General features: G+C 41.8%; 1 protein-coding gene across 2 annotated transcripts in view; it reads left to right on the top strand.

Moving 5' to 3' along the window:
- Nucleotides 1–17548, top strand: part of GALNTL6 (polypeptide N-acetylgalactosaminyltransferase-like 6) — a 1310737-nt gene that overhangs the window by 1278365 nt on the left and 14824 nt on the right. For both annotated transcript variants that reach the window (XM_011986093.1, XM_011986094.1), the window contains one exon: nt 11830–11979. In XM_011986093.1, coding sequence (XP_011841483.1) covers nt 11830–11979 — 150 coding nt within the window. The remainder of the gene's footprint in view (nt 1–11829; nt 11980–17548) is intronic.

Here is a 17548-nt window from a genome sequence, read left to right as displayed (position 1 = left end):
CACCCCATACCCTCCCACTACTCTTGCCAGCCTCTGGTAACCATCCTTCTACTATCATCTCCATGGGTTCCATTGTATTGATTTTTAGATCCCACAAATAAGTGAAAATATGCAATGTTTGTCTTTCCATACCTGGCTTATTTCACTCAACATAATGACCTCCAGTTCCAGCCATGTTGTTGCAAATGACAGGATCTTATTCTTCTTTATGGCTGAATAGTACTCCATTATGTATAGGTACCACATTTTCTTTATTCATTCATCTGTTGATGGACACTTAGGTTGCTTCCAAATTTTGGCCATTGCGAACAGTGCTGCATCAAACATGGAAGTGCAGGTGTCTCCTCGATATACTGATTTCCTTTCTTTTGGGTATATACCCAGCAGTGGTATTGCTGGATCATATGGTAGCTCACTTTTTAGTGGGTGTGTTTTGTTTTTTTGGTTTTTTTTTTTTTTCTTGGTTTTTTTTGGACGGAGTCTTGCTCTGTTGCCAGGCTGGAGTACAGTGGTACAATCTTGGCTCACTGCAACCTCCGACTCCCTGGTTCAAACAATTCTCCTGCCTCAGCCTCCCGAGTAGCTGGGATTACAGGCATGTGCCACCATGCCCAGCTAATTTTTTTTTTTTTTTTTTTCAGTAGAGACAGGATTTCACCATGTTGGGCAGGATGGTCTCGATCTCCTGACCTCGTGATCTGCCCACCTCAGCCTCCCAAAGTGCTGGGATTACAGGCGTGAGCCACCATGCCCAGCCAATTTTTACTTTTTGAGGAACCTCCAAACTGTTCTCTATAGTAGCTGTCCTTATATTCCTGCCAACAATGTATCAGGTTTCCCATTTCTTCGTATCCTCAACAGCATTTGTCATTGCCTATGGTTTGGATATAAGTCATTTCAACTGGGGTAAGATGATATCTCATTGTAATTTTGATTTGCATTTCTGTGATGATCGATGATGTTGAGTACCTTTTCATATGCCAGTTTGCCATTTGTATGTCTTCCTCTGAGAAATATCTATTAAAATCTTTTACCCATTTTTAAATCAAATTATTAAGTTTTTTACATAGAGTTGTTTGAGATCCTTATATATTACAGTTATTAATCCCTTGTCAGATGGGTAGTTTGTAAATATTTTCTCCCATTCTGTGGGTTGTCTCTTCACTTTGTTGATTGTTTCCTTTGCTGTGTAGAAGCTTTTTAGTTTGATGTAATCCAATTTGTCTATTTTTGCTTTGGTTGCCTGTGCTTGTGGGGTATTACTCAAGAAATTTTGCCCAGATGAATGTCCTGGAGAGTTTCCTGAATGTTTTCTTGTAGTATTTGTATAGTTTGAGGTCTTATATTTAAGTCTTTAATCCATTTTAATTTGATTTTTGTACATGACAAGATATAGGGGTCTAGTTTCCTTCTTCTGCACATGGACATCCAGTTTTCCCAGCACCATTTCTTAAAGAGACTGTCTTTTCCCCAGTGTACGTTCTTGGTACCTGTGTCGAAATGAGTTCACTGTAGGTGTGTGGATTTGTTTCCGGGTTCTCTGTTCTGTTCTATGTAAGACTGAATTGCTTTTAATCAAAAAACATTTCATTGCAACTCAGTTTAAGTGAGGTGTGATTTCTAACCTGCTTAGAAATTTGAAAGTCCTTGCAAGCAGCTTCCCTGATACTGGGTCACCTGTGAAAGAGAAAAGATAGTGGGCAAAATTGTCTTTGCTCTCTTTTAGTGTTTTCGTTTTTTTGTATTTTAGAGACGGGGTCTTGCTCGGTCACCCAGGCTGGAATGCAGTGATGTGATCAAAGTTCACTGCAGCCTCAAACGCCTGGGCTCAAGTGATCCTCTTGCCTCAGCAGCCTGAGTAACTGGGACCATAGGTGCATACCACTAAGCTGACTTAACCCTTTTCACTGTTTTAATTTCAAATTAAGAAATATTTCAATAGAAAGCTATAGAAAATATCATAGCAGATATTTATGTATTCATCACACTCACTTCTTATAAAAAGCAAAAAAAGTAAGCAAGCAGTTCCCAGTAAGGCGTTAGTGCCTCCTATAGCTAGATTCCTCTGGTGTCCATCTTGTACATTAAACAAGAAAAGATCCACCATGCCCAGCACAGGACGTTAAAGAGTTATCCAGATGTTCTGAGATTCACCTCCCTCGCCCCACCTCACTGCCCCTCCCTGCCCCACCTCTACCACGCATTACAATGCAGAGCATCATGATGCAAGGAAAACAGCCACAGACAAAGTCCACAGTGCAGTCCAGAGTCTTTCAGTCCATCAACAGTGCCTCTCCTCTAACCACTGATCCGATCTTTGAACCCTCTCCCCACAGCCTCGTGGTATTCTAGAAGAACTGTGGGCCTTGTAGCCAGGCCAACCTGGATTTTAGTTTAAACCATGTGGCCTTGTGAAATTGTGAAATCTTTCTATGCCATAGTTCTTCCATCTCGGACAGAGTGGTCAGAAGAATAAATCTTGGAGCAGCATCTTGCACTTGCAGCAGGTGCAGAGTAATAGCCTCTCCCTCCTGCCTTCCTTCTCTCAAACACCCACACATCCCTTTATGCTGATACCAGGTTAGAAACCTCTCTCAGGTCCAAGGCAGCTGGGACTTTGGCTTCATTTATCTGTTCCCAGCATAGTCAGCAAATACTAGTTATTATTCACTGAAATGTACCCTGCATGGCTGGGCATGGTGACTCGCGCCTATAATCCCAGCATTTTGGGAAGCCGAGGCGGGTGGCTCACTTGAGGTCAGGAGTTCGAGACCAGCCTGGCTAACATGTTGAAACCTTGTCTCTACTAAAAATACAAAAATTAGCCAGACGTGGTGGCTGATTTTATATATATATATATTATATATATTATATATTATATATATTATATATTTTTATATATTATATATTTATATATTATATATATTTATATATATTATATATTTTTATATATTATATATATATTTATATATATTTATATATATTTTATATATATAAATATATATGCCCAGATGGGTTTATAGAAGGTTCTGTGGCTCCAGAATTTATTGATAGGAATCAAATACCAGTGAAAAGTTATTTTCCTCCTCTTTCTTCTGTCTGTTTCTATAAGCACCATGGGGATGTTACTGGGGACCTGAGGAATAGTGTTGGACTGTTAACTCCAACAAGCAATTTTGACTTCAGCTGGGAGCAAGAGAGAAGGCTTTAGAAGCTATCAGTGAGGCTGGCATCTACAGTGGAAAAGGACTTTTTAAAAAAGAAAAAGGAGCAAGCCATAGGAAAAGCTTCATTTCTTGGGCCAAATTCCTCTCTACCATCTCTCTTCAGCCCAACCAAGAAACACACGTGGCCAGCTGGTGGATATAAAGCAGGCCTAAATGCCTGAAATGGGCTTAGTATTTCTCTCCAGTAATGCTCTGGAATGAAATCTGCTCTGGCCTGCAGATTTTATTTGACAGCTGAACATGGATATAAACAAAGACAACGATATTGCATACACTTTAAAAATTGCTGGTTCATTCCCCGGACCCCCTATGTCCCCCAACTCCCCACCTCCCGCCCCCAGGCTAAACAGCAAAAATCTATGGCCTGTAATTCAAGAAATGGTCACCAGAGAGCAGCACTAGACAAGCAGAAACTACATGGGCAGCACAGAAAGACCAGTTAATACAGCTCTTTAAAAAGATTTCCTGTCTCTAGAGATCCTAAAAATGAAGCTACAGTAGGATTAAATCAGGTTGCTAAGTGGTGGAAAATGCATCATATTTGAAATATTGCCATATATTGACTTGGAGGTTAAAACACTACAAGCTGTTTCATTCGCCAGTAATTAACTGTAAGCTTTATTCAATATTCACTCAGTGACTTATAAGAATTAGGAATCACTCTTCTACATTTAGAGTAAAATTCCTGCATGAGGAAGGCATATCAGAACATGACAATTGTGGGTTTTCTTTTTAATTCAAAAGCATTCAAAGAACACAAAAGGAGACTTATTAGAGTTGAAATAATCCCCTTTTTCCCAAAAAAAAAAAAAAAAGTGGCAAAAATAAAAAAAAGAATAAACTAAATTGCTACGTGGGAAATGAAAAGGAGTCCATTGAAGGGCCTGTATAAGAAAATGCCTTCTGCTGCAGAACACTGGCGGTGACTAATGTGGTTTCTGTGAAGGAAGCAAATGTATGATTCATTTTGCCAGGGCAATCTGCATAGCTGTTTGATATCATGGTGGCATTATGCTTCCTTTAGGGATCAAGAAAGAAAAACAAAAACAGATCCTAATAAGACTGTAAGGTCTGGAAAGAATACTCCCCAGCTCCCAGTGAGTCCAAGGGAGAGGAGTGGCGAGGAGGAGGAACCCCCTTGGCCTAGTTTGGCTGTTCTCACTCTGCAGGCCCAGCAGCAGGCTCTGATGTCGTGCTGGGGAGCAAGTGTTGCAGCCAAGCTTTCATCCTCCTGAGGAAGCAAACACAGGCTGCCTTTCCAGGGCCTAGGGGAAGGTTCACAAAGACAGAAGCAAGATAATGTGTGCATCCGGGAGACAGATTATTTTCCTTTCTTTTTTCCCTCCTTGGGAAAAAAGAGTCTCATTATCAAGACAGAGCGTACTGATGGGTGCAAACTGCAAGGAGGAACATGCTGTATCTCAGGTTTTTTCAAACCTCATAACAACGAAATAAAACATCACAAGCCAGACAGAGAAAAATATTTTCTGTTTTCTCAAGTCAGGTAGCAAGAGCAAGAGATAATAAGTGTATTTGCAGTACCAAATCCAGTGACCTTATTCATACAACACAAACAGACCCAGGCAACATGACATATACCACATTAATATTAAAGCAAAGAAATAAGAGTTAACATTGTGATATGGTTTGGCTGTGTCCCCAAATCTCATCTTGAATTGTAGTCCTCATAATCCCCATGTGTCATGGGAGGGACCCGGTGGGAGGTAATTTGATCATGGGATCAGTTACCCTCATGCTGTTCCCCTGATAGTGACTGAGTTCTCATAAGATCTGATGGTTCTACCAGACACTTTTCCCCCTTTTGTTTGACACTGCTGCTTGCTGCCGCCATGTGAAGATGGATGTGTTTGCTTCCCCTTCTGCCATGATTGTCAGTTTCCTGAGGCCTCACCAGCCAGCTGAACTGTGAATCAATTAAACATCTCTCCTTTATAATTTACCCATTCTCAGGTATGTCTTTATCAGCAGCATGAGAACAGACTAATACAGTAAATTGATAACTGGTAGAGTAGGGTGCTTCTATAAGGATACCTGAAAATGTGGCAGCAACTTTGGAACTGGGCAACAGACAGAGGTTGGAACAGTTTGGAGAGCTCAGAAGAAGAAAGGAAAGTGTGAGAAAGTTTGGAACTTGCTAGAGATTTGAAGGGCTCAGAAGACAGGAAAATGCAGGAAAGTTTGGAACTTCCTGGAGACTTGTTGAATTACTTTGACCAAAATGCTGATAATGATAAGGACAATGAAGTCCAGGCTGAGGTGGTCTCAGATGGAGATGATGAACTTGTTGGGAACTGGGGTAAAAGTCACTCTTGTTACGCAAAGACACTGGTGGCATTTCGCCCCTGCCCTAGAGATCTGTGGGACTTTGAACTTGAGAGTGATGATTTAGGGTATGTGGCAGAAGAAATCTCTAAGTGGCAAAACATTCCGGAGGAAGCAGAGCATAAAAGTTTGGAAAATTTGCAGCCTAACGATGAGATAGGAAAAAAAAAAAATTCTGGAGAGAAATTCCAGCCTGCTGCAGAAATTTGCGTAGTTAATGAGGAGCCAAATGTTAATTACAAAGACAATAGGGAAAATGTCCCCAGAGCAAATCAGAGACCTTCACAGCAGCCCCTCCCATCACAGACCCAGAGGTCTAGGAGTAAAAAATGGTTTCTTGGGTGAGGCCCAGGTTTCCCCTGCTCTGTGTGGCCTCAGGACATGGTGCCCTGTGTCACAGTTGCTTCAGCTCCAGCGTGGCTAAAAGAGGCCAAGGTACAGCTCAGGCCATTGATTCAGAGGGTGCAAGCCCCAAGCCTTGGCAGCTCCCATGTGGTGTTGGGCCTGTGGGTGCACAGAAGTCAAAAATTAGGCTGGGCGCAGTGGCTCACACCTGTAATCCCAGCACTTTGGGAGGCTGATGCTGGCAGATCACAAGGTCAGGAGATCGACACCATCCTGGCTAACATGGTGAAACCCCATCTCTACTAAAAACACAAAAAAATTAGCCGGGCATGGTGGTGGGCACCTGTAGTCCCAGCTACTTGGGAGGCTGAGGCAGGAGAATGGTGTGAACCTGGGAGGCAGAGCTTGCAGTGAGCCAAGATCACGCCACTGCACTCCAGCCGGGGCAACAGAATGAGACTCCATCTCAAAAATAAATAAATAAATAAAATAAAATAAAAATAATTAAAGTTGGGGAACCTCCACCTAGATTTCAGAGGATGTATAGAAACACCTGGCTGTCCAGGCAGAGGTGTGCTGTAGTAGTGGGATCCTCATGGAGAACCTCTGCTAGGGCAGTGCAGAAGGGAAATGTGGAGTTGGAGCCCCTACACAGAGTCCCCACTGAGACACTACCTATTGGATCTGTGAGAAGAGGGCCACCATCCTCCAGACCCCAGTATGGTAGACGCACTGACAGCATGAACCATGCACCTGGAAAAGCCACAGACACTCAATGTCAGCCTGTGAAAGCAGCTGGGAGGGGGCTGTAACCTGTAAAGCCACAGGGGCAGAGCTGTCCAAGGCCATGGAAGCCCACCTCTTGCATCAGCGTAACCTGGATATGAGGCATGGAGTCAAAGGAGATCATTTTGGAACTTTAAGGTTTAACGACTGCCCCACTGGATTTTGGACTTGCACAGGGAGGGCCTTTAGTCCCTTTGTTTTGGCCAATTTCTCCCATATGGAATGGCTGTATTTACCCAATGCCTGTACCCACATTATATCTAGGAAGTAACCAACTTGCATTTGATTTTGCAGGCTCATAGGTGGAAGGTACTTGCCTTGTCTCAGATGAGACTTTGGACTTAGACTTCTGAGTTAATGTTGGAATGAGTTAAGACTTTGGGGGACTAATGGAAGGGCATGATTGTGTTTTGAAATGTGAGGACATGAGATTTGGGAGGGGCTGGGGCAGAATGATACGGTTTGGCTGTATCCCCACCCAAATCTCATCTTGAATTGTAGTTCCCACAATCCCCACATGTTGTGGGAGGGACCCAGTGGGAGGTAATTAGATCATGGGGGTGGTTACCCTCATGTTGTTCTCATGATAGTGAGTGAGTTCTCATGAGAGCTGATGGCTTTATAAGGGGCTTTTCCCCCTTTTACTTGGCACTGCTCCTTGCTGCCACCACGTGAAGGAGGATGTGTTTGCTTTATCTTCTACCATGATTGTAAGGTTCCTGAAGCCTCCCCAGTAATGCTGAATTGTGAGTCAATTAAACCTCTTTTTTTTATAAATTACCCAGGCTTGGGTATCTGTTTATTAGCAGCGTGAGAATGGACGAATATACATTGTAAATCTATGTTTTAAAGGATCATTCAAAAGAAGAAAGTGGAGAAATTAAGATCAACTTACTTTAACACTGAGGAATTTAAGGTTGAAAAGAAATCAAGGGTTATTGTACAGGAAACCTGAACAAAATCTAAATTCTTTTGTCAATAAGAGCAGGCCAAGGGTGAAGACAAACTATAAATGTCACAATAACATTAATTAAAACAAACAATGAATATGATTCAATGAATATAATTTCATAATGTCTATTTGTTTCTGCTTTGACAAGACTGCAGACAGGAAAATGTGCCAATGAAAAGGCTCAATGCCTGATTGGTTTGACATGGCCACTGAGATAAGATCAATGGCAATAAGAAGTATTTCAAAGACCTAAGAGAGAAAAAAAATTAGCTAATTGTAGGTGCAGAAGAATAAAGTAATTGATACAATCTGAAGATGTACCACCTTGGATGCAGGAAAGTAATCAACAGCTAATAATAATAATACATAAGACATTGTGAAAATGACAGGCTAACCATCAGGCTACAAATCTACGCATGATCATGGCACTACAGTACCCAGAAACAAGAAACAGAAGTCACCTAAGGATGCCCTCAGATATAATTGTGACAATAGGTGAATAAAGTTGTCCAACAGACAGATTTACCTGTGTTTGCTATAACACAGGTATTCTTTTGGACTTAACTGATGCATTTAGTAAAAAGTATGAAAAGGTCATCTACCAAAGAAGGGGGGACTCTTAAGGTGTGACAGAAGCAAGACACTCATTCTCTGCAGGCCTGGTTTTCCCCAACTGACTCATGAGGGACTGTACTAGGTAGTGATTACATTCCCTTTCAGCTCTGGCCTTCTGAATGTATAAAAACCAAAGACAGAGAGATGGAGACAGAGAGGGAAATAAACCAATCAAGACCACTTGTTTCTGCATTGGTTGGACTGCCTATAGTACAAGGGAAATGTGCTATTTAAATAAAATAAAGATTTAATCAAAGCCAATGGCAAGTTTGTTGGCCAGGAAATTTCTATTAATTTCTATTCCAATAATAGGTAACTGAATCCAGAGTCATCAAAGATGAAAATTCAAAATATAAGCATTATCACTGTTGCTGTTGTAATTAAACAGCACAAACTCATTTGAGAGACTAAAAAGACATTCATTTATATTGATAGTTATCTCAACATATGATAACAGATCATTGTGGGTTTTATTTATTCAATAGAAATTTTGTTGAGGATCTATTGCGTGTCATAAATTGTTCTAGGTGCTGTAAACACAAAGGTAAAAATGCTCCAAGCCCTGCAACCAAGGATCTCACTGTCTAGGGAGGGATAGAGAAACATAAATGGACAATCATAATGAAATAGGTAAGGGATGGGAAGGAGTAAGTAGTTCAAAGAGGATGGCTTCTTGGATGAGTGGACACCTGAACTGAATCTTAAATGACAGATGATCATTACGTAGACATACCTGGCTAGTGAATGTCCTCTTTCCAACCAGAGGGATTTACATGAACACAGCACAGAAGGAAATACACAGCCTGGTTTGTGTGAGGAACTACAAACGTTTTAGCATTGCTGGAACATAAACTTGAAGGAAAGGAATGTAGGTGGAAAGAACAGCAAAGGCCAGATTGTGGAGAGTTCCTAAGATGTTAAGAGTTTGAACTTTATTCTCTAGGGGTTATGTGAAAAGGCTGTGAGAGTTTAAATTGAGAGGAAACAAGGTCACATAGGCCTTTCCAACAGACTTCCCTGGAGGCTGAGGAAGGCAGATGTGTGGTAACCAAAAAAGGCAGGTGGGAAGGAAGCCAGTTTGGAGATCATTGCAAGAGCTATTGAGAGCAATGGTTGTGGGCATAGAAGGGAATGAACAAATTCCAGAAATGTTTATAAGACGAAAGTGGTAAGACTTGGTCATTGATTAGATGAAGATGGTAAGGGAGACAAAGGAGTTAAAGACTCCAAGGTTGATAAGGTGCACGACATGACCACGAACTAAACCAAAATAAAGGAGCAGGAACAGGGCAGAAGAGAAGAAAATCAATTGCATTTAGAATACGCTGGATCTGAGATGTCCATGGGACATGCAGCTGGTAAGTCCTGCAAGTAACTGGACATAAGATGGATGATGAGTGACCGGCATACCGGTGAGAGTTGAACTGAGAGTATAAAAGACCAACCAGGGGAGGTGCAAGGACAGGGTCCAAGAGAGAACCCTGAGCAACACCTGCAGTGAAGAGATGCATGAAAGAGAGGGTGGCGAGATGGTTATAAGATAACAGAGGTGCATAGGGCTTCAAAATCCAGGAGAGCAGTGAGTTCTGAATAGAAGAGAGTGATCAAAATCTGAATAGACACTTCCTTGAGAAGTCATTCTTCTGTGCAGGATTTAAAAGAATCTAAAATGTCTCAGTCCACAATCATACTTTAAAAACTCTAGGAAAAAAGACTACACAATTCCTCTTCATGAATTTATTTCAAATGCCTATTCTAAAAACCCCTTGTTCTTCTATATGAAATCTTCTCTTTTATCCTGTCTTCCAGGGTAACAGAGTACGCAGTGGCCATGGTCGAGAAGGTCGCTGTTCACATGCTTGTTTAGATCATTTCTTGAGACCACTTAACTCAGTTTTTTCCATTTGTCTTCAGATTCCTCACCACTTAACTATTTTTGTTAGCCATCCCTGGAATTTTGCCAGGTTCTCTACATTTCCTTTCCTAGGTGGAACCTAACAGCTGAAATATACTGAGGGCCTGGTCAGTGCGTAGTGTATTATCTGCATACAGCTGAGCATTGTGCTTTCTTTTATATCCATAGGGTTTCCCTGACAGCTATTTTCTATTTTGCAATTCACAGTTTGGCTTCACACAGCCAGCCTGCCGTAAGTCCTATTGTAAGAATTACATAACCTTCCTGGGATTTTAGAATTGGGAGCAATCACAGGGCTCATATAGTCCATTTTCACACTCACTTAAGGATTTCTCCTACTGTACCTTTCAAATACCCTTATTTGTTGTCCAGTTCAAATAACTCAAGCAAATGCTCTTCCCCTACAGGTGTGATGCTCGTTTGCTTGTTAATACATTGTAAAGCCAACTTAGTGCATCATAAACCACATTTTTAATATAATAGAATGGGACGGATAGGATTGGAGAGGCTGGACTAGGATATGAACATGTTGGATGGAATATCAGAGTCATTAAACTCCGTAAAGATAAATATCATTTCATGAAACTTTTGTTTATATTGGAATCAGGGGACATCTGTGTGTGTGTGTGTGTGCGCGTGTGTGTGTGAACTGTATTTCTTACGGTGAGTTACAGTCTAAAACTTTCTACGTTGCTCTGCAGAATTACTCTTACCAACCCTAGGGAAATTAATTGGCCCATTCTTCACTTCATCAAGCTTAGCTTTCCTTTACGTTAGGTTGTTCAAGGTGCTAGCATCAATTCAGCTCATCTCTACTCCTTGTCTCTTTAGCTAATCTGCAAATTTGGGCAAACTGTGTAGGATTTGTTCCAGTAACATTTTAGCTAAATAAAGACTGTAGGGTGTTATTAAAGACTTTCTGGCCAGGCACAGTGGCTCACACCTGTAATCCCAACATTTTGGGAGGCTGAGGCAGGCAGATCACCTGAGGTCGAGAGTTTGAGACTAGTCTGGTCAACATGGTGAAACCCTGTTTCTACTAAAAATACAAAAATTAGCCAGGCATGGTGGTGGGTGCCTGTAATCCAAGCTACTTGGGAGGCTGAGGCAGGAGAATCGCTTAATTAAACCTGGGAGGCGAGGTGAAGGCGTCAGTGAGCCAAGATCGCGCCACTGCACTCCAGCTTGGGAGACAGGGTGAGACTCCAATACTCAAAATAAATAAACAAACAAACAAAAAAAGACTTTATTTCTCTCTCTCCACCCCCCTCCTCCTTCTCCCCTCTCTCTTTTCTCCCTCTCCCCTCTTTCCTCCCTCTGTCCTCTTACTCCTTCTCCTTTAATCTCCTTCTTCCATGCGCCTCCCTGCATCTCTTTTTCCACCACCCTCAGTATTTTCTCAGGTACCTGATTGGAAACTCTTCATTTGTGTTTTTTGGCAGCCTGGACCAAAGTGCAGCTGTTACTGCTACAGCACTTTATGACACGTACCTTTTCCAACACCTCTATTAGGCTGAGACTTAGCTCTTTTTAGCAGATCACAAAGCAGGAGTTCTACATTGCTAGAAGACATACCTCCCCGTGCCCTTGCATCTTCTCTCCAAATCAAACTCACTGCAGCTTTTCTGCTACTGTTGCTTTGCTAGCTTTTTACCTTTGGATGGAGAGAAGATATTCGACCTGGTGAGCCACTGCATACCCGGAAATTCTGCTTTGATGCGATCTCACACAACAGCCCCGTGACACTCTATGACTGTCATGGTATGAAGGGGAACCAGCTCTGGGGATACCGGAAGGTAAGAGTCAGTCCACTGTGGTCATTCTCAAATTGCTCTGTTTTAAGTTATTCTTACTCAAAGTTTTCTTTGAAAACACACTGTTTTAGGCCCGGCACAGTCACTCACACCTGTAATCCTAGCACTCTGGGAGGTGGAGGTGGGCAGACCACCTGAGGCTGGAGTTCGAGACCAGCCTGACCAACATGGTGAAACCCCATCTCTACTAAAAATACAAAAAAAAAAAAAGTCAGGCATAGTGGCGGGTGCCTGTAATCCCAGCTACTCGGGAGGCTGAGGAAGGAAAATCACTTGAGCATGGGAGGGGGAGATTGCAGTGAGCCAAGATTGTGCCACCACATTCCAGCGTGGGTGACAGAGCAAGACTCTGTCAAGAAAAAGAAAGAAAGAGAAGAAAGAAGGAAGGAAGGAAGGAAGGAAGGAAGAAAGGAAGGAAGGAAGGAAGGAAGAAAGAAAGAGAGAGAGAAAGAAAAAGAAAGAGGGAAGGAAGGGAGGGAGGGGGGGGGGGGGAAGGAAGGAAGGAAGGAAGGAAGGAAGGAAGGAAGGAAGGAAGGAAGGAAGGAAGGAAGGAAGGAAGGAAGGAGTTTTGATTTAAAGTTTTACCTAGTCATACATACACACATTTGGCTCACACATCAGATCACCAGCAAAGGTGAAGGGAAAAAGCGAGTGTATAGAAAGGGGCAAACTTTCAGCTTCTCTTGTTATATGTACAGCCATCACAATCAGTTATGATGGAAAAATGGCTTTGAGCCAGAACAAGGGATGGGTCTAGGTTTAACTCAGAACACTCCCAAAAGGAGGAACCACACATCCAATAAGCAAAACCACACATGCATAATTTTTAACAACACCCATTCACAACACACATACAAACAGATTATAGCATCCATTCATTTACTGTGTATCTCAGGCTCACTTGCTTGGGACCTGTATGGGTTAAGACAATGATGTTTACACAAATATTTATACATCTATGTAGATATCATGGCTGCAATCCTTATATGCAAAGTGACCCATTTACATTTTCACCAAAATCCTGCCCAAATGTAGCAAAGAAGAATTTATTTGGGGAATTTAAAAGTTTCAAAAATTATAAAGTTAACAGTGAATGGTAGGAAAAACTCAATAACATATTGAGTTATTGACTTTGTAAGTCAGATTTTATTGAGCTAATAAAATAAATAAAATAAAGAGCAATTAAGTTATTGTTTGAAAATATTTTTATTGTTTTCTTTTGACAACTTTTTAAAATACTATACAAAATTGCTTTTCAACTTCTTTGCTTTTGGGGATAGAACTTGGCTGTCAATTAGCAATTACTCCACAAGCTCCATTCTGCCCCCTCAAATCCATGGACCTGCTGGGGCCTTCTCAGCCAGGGAGAAGGTGCCTTCTGTTTGCTTTTTCACACTCTGAGGCCAGCCTTGCCTCAGGCTATAAGGAAAATGGAATATCCCCTACTTTATTCATGAACTTGGCCATCCTGTGGCTGAGGCAAGGTCATTGTCCCCCTAGATTATAGAAAGCTAAAGGAAAGAAGTAGTGGAGAGTCAGTGTGGGGAGAGGGAGGACTGGTTATGTTACTTGTTCCCTTACTTAATAAGCATCCTGGTTGCCACCTCTTAGAGATGAGCTCCTAAACGATACTCACCCAAAGGTGGACTTGTTTGTATAAGTTTATTCTGCATCCCACCCCTACCGAAACACCTGGCACGTTGTGGCTGTGTCTAGCAAAATTACAAAACATTAGTTGAGCCGGGCGCAGTAGCTCACGCCTGTCAATCTCAGCACTTTGGGAGGTGAGGTGGGCAGATCACCTGAGGTCAGGAGTTCAAGCCTGGCCAACATAGTGAAACCCCATCTGGACTAAAAAATACAAAATTAGCCGGGCATGTTGGTGTATGCCTGTAGTTCCTGCTACTCAGGAGGCTGAGGCAGAAGAATTGCCTGATCCTGGGAGGCAGAAGTTGCAGTGAGCCAAGATCACACTATTGCACTGCACTCCAGCCTGGGCGACAAAAGCGAAACTCCATCTCAAAAAAAAAAAAAAAAATTCAGTTGTTATATCCTTCTGCAAAACAATCTAGAATGAAAGGAGCTCAGAAGATGGTATCTGATAAAAATGAGGCTGGGGGAATATTACTGCAATAGGAAAACTTCACCGTTTTCTTTATGAAATGTATAATAAATGATTTGTCTTATCAAACTCTTTTGCTATTCAACATGATACAGCCTGTGTGTGGTGCAATAAAGTAAGGTTTTTTCAATGATTATATTCTGACATCTAAGGAGTTACTTTCTGCGCACATCAATAAAATAGCTGATTTGCCATTTCCTTAGTATGTTGGTGGTCTCTAATGAACAGAACATTTCTCATTACTGTACATTTATAGCATGACACACCAACCACTCAATAATATGCAATTAAGCCAAGAAAATGCAATTGTTTTTATTAGGGAGCTTACAAAAGCTTACAGATGGATAAGACCAGCTCATACACAGAGCTCCTCGGGAGAAAAAAAACAGGCTGCAGTGGTTTCAAGGGGAAACTCTTATGAGCTTTAATACTAAACCTTTCCAGGATCCTAAGGAATTTGTGAAAGGAAACCACTAGATTCAATTGTGCTGTGGCTGTCTTCTCAGCTTTTTGTAGCTGTTGGTCTTGCATGACTTAGCAAAAGGTTACACTCCATGTGTATTTTTGCAGCAAGCAAGGTATTTATACTTAATCAGGAACATGCAAAGGCTCAAAATGGAAAGTTTCTGAAATATCACATCTCGGTGGATGACTCAGGCCTATTCAGACACACCTGTTTTAGAAAATTCCTCTTGTTTTTTCCAAGGGCTATGCCTAAGGCATAAAGAGAAAAAGCACAAAGAGGAATCTCTCTGGGGTGCTACCTTGTCCATTTGGAAGCAGTACTTGGCTCTGGCAGCTTCTGGCAGTTTTGGATGTTTTTGTTTGTTTGTTTGTTTTTTAAGACGAGTTTCATTCTTGTCGCCCAGGCTGGGGTGCAATGGTGTGGTCTCGGTTCACTGCAATCTCCCCTCCCAGGTTCAGGTAATTCTCCTGCCTCAGACTCCCAAGTAGCTGGGACTACAGGCAAGCACCACTATGCCCGGCTAATTTGGTATTTTTAGTAGAGACAGGGTTTCACCATGTTGACCAGGCTGGTCTCGAACTCCTGACCTCAGGAGATCCACCCACCTTAGCCACCCAAAGTGTTGGAATTACAGGCATGAGCCACCGCGCCCGGCCTGGAACGTCCACTTTTTATAAGCATATTCATGAGTCAATGAGAGCCCTCTACTAATTGCCTAAAGGGCTGTGTGAGCCATCTCCTAACTTCCTAAAGTCATCATCATCATCATCATCATCATCATCATCATCATTATTATCTCCAATTTAGGCATCGAGCTGATTCTTACACACATTATCTCAAACCTCATAACCACTTAGGTACTATTCTGTATAATTTACACAGGAAGAAACTGATACTAGCAGATATGTGGATTCAAACACAGGTGAATCTGGTTTTAAAGTGTCTACTATTTCCTCTGCCATGCTCTTAAGGAATAAGATCAATATTTCCTAGGAGCGTTCCCCAATGCCTTGGATTCAGTGTTGCTGATACCAGCCAACCCCTCCCTCCCAGCTACATGGAGATATCTTGGAGAGAGAAGGTGCCCAGAAGCCACCTTGCTTGAGTGGATGAAAGTTGTTTTCGGGCCTTGCTTCCTGGTTTTGGCAACTCTCACTCCACTTTTAGTTATTTTTAGATGTGGCTCTTTGCCACCACAAAAGGAGAAGAGCATCCTTATTCTATGATGCCGGGGCTATGTTCAGTTGCACAGCTGTTTCCTACAGTAACAGGTACCCAGGATGAGGAATCCTGTTCCTGGTTTTCCTTTACCACCAGGGGGACCCCTGTTACAAGAACAGTGAATTGTGGAGGCAACCTCAATAAAAATACTTGTCCTCACCCAGCATCAAACAGGAAACTGTCTTTCCTCTTCTTCAACCCCCATTGGTCACTAAGACTTGTCACCCACTTCCCTCCCCAGTCATTGGTCACTAAAATTTGTCACCCGCGCCCCTCAGCCAATATCTCTGAAATCCACCACCTCTTTGCCATTTCTATAGCCAGCTCCTGACTGGTTCAGTCTTCACATCTTATCCCTGGGTTATTGCAATGGCTTCCTACAGGGCTGCCCTCCCTCCTGTCTTTCCCCTTCCCCTTCCCCATCTTCTGTCCTGAAGCCAGAGGGAGGTTTCACAATACCTGGTCATGGCACTCCTCTGTTTTATGACTTCATTTGATTGAGTAGAAGATAGAGTAGAAGATAGAGCGCTTTAGCCCCTCGATACTCATCTGGATCCTTCACAACCTGGCCAACATAATAGCTGACCATCAGCCCTTAGAGTTATTCAGGCTTAATACACCCCAATTCATCCTGACATTGTAAGGGGATCTTGAATAGCTGTTTTGCTTCTATGACTTTCAACTGCTTCACCAATATAATAATGATAACTGAGTGAGATAAACTATGGAAAACTTCTAGCACAGTTTCTGATCATATCATAGGATTTCCATCTGTGTTGGTGACAATGCACTTTTTACACTGATCATCATGGCAAGGTATATCATAATATACCACATCATTAAAGCAATCTCTCCCAAGCAATACTGACAGTTGTTATCCCTCCAAAATTGAGAGCTATCTCCCATGCCCTTTTCATTGTAAGTAAGCATTTTATTAGATTATAGCATATGTCTTAGTTTGGGTTTTGCCATATATACAACCTAAAGTAAGAATTTGAATGCACATAGTTTATTTGGTATATAGCCCAAAAAAATTTTGACAGGGAGTGAGGAAGTGAAACGGAGGAGAGATCGAAGTCAATAAAGGGTGCATTATCAAGCAAGTACCACTGCAGGCAATTAGAACTCAATCCTACTGAAGATCTCTGGAAATGGTATATAGAACACACATAAGGGAGTCAATTGTTTGATCAGGTTCCTGACCAAAGATTGACTGGAGTGGTGTACAAATAACCCACCTCCCTTGATACCTCTGGCCTGCTGCTCTTACAGACAGAACTATTCTTAAGGCCAGGGAAAGTCCTTAAGTAGAGAGATGCAGTGACATCTAGGCCGGCATGCACTGAAATGGAAAGGCCTGAAGGGCCATGCTCAGGGTACAGACACTGTCAAGAATCCAGGTGCTCTACATCCTCACCAACACTTGGTATTGTCAGTTTCTTTTTCTTTTTTATTCTGTGATTGTAAAGTGATATGTTTGTTAGCCATTTTGGATATCTTATTTGTGAAGCACCTACTTGAGTCTTTTGCCTATTTTTTAAACATGGGCTGTCTGGCTTTTTCACACAGATTTTTAGGGATTTTTTTCTATATATATATGTACCTCATTGGATATATGCATTGCAATATCTTATTCCAGTTGGTGACTTGTCTTTTTTTCTGTTTAGTGGAGTGTCTTAATGAAAAGCTATTCTTTATGATTCATGGATTTTGTGTTCTGTTTAGGAAATTCTAGCCTTCAT

Source organism: Mandrillus leucophaeus, unplaced genomic scaffold (genome assembly GCF_000951045.1).
Source record: "Mandrillus leucophaeus isolate KB7577 unplaced genomic scaffold, Mleu.le_1.0 Scaffold292, whole genome shotgun sequence".
In the NCBI taxonomy this organism is placed as follows: Eukaryota; Metazoa; Chordata; class Mammalia; order Primates; family Cercopithecidae; genus Mandrillus; species Mandrillus leucophaeus.
The sequence above is the reverse complement of the archived record's forward strand: the minus strand, read 5'-3'. Positions and strand labels throughout refer to the sequence as shown.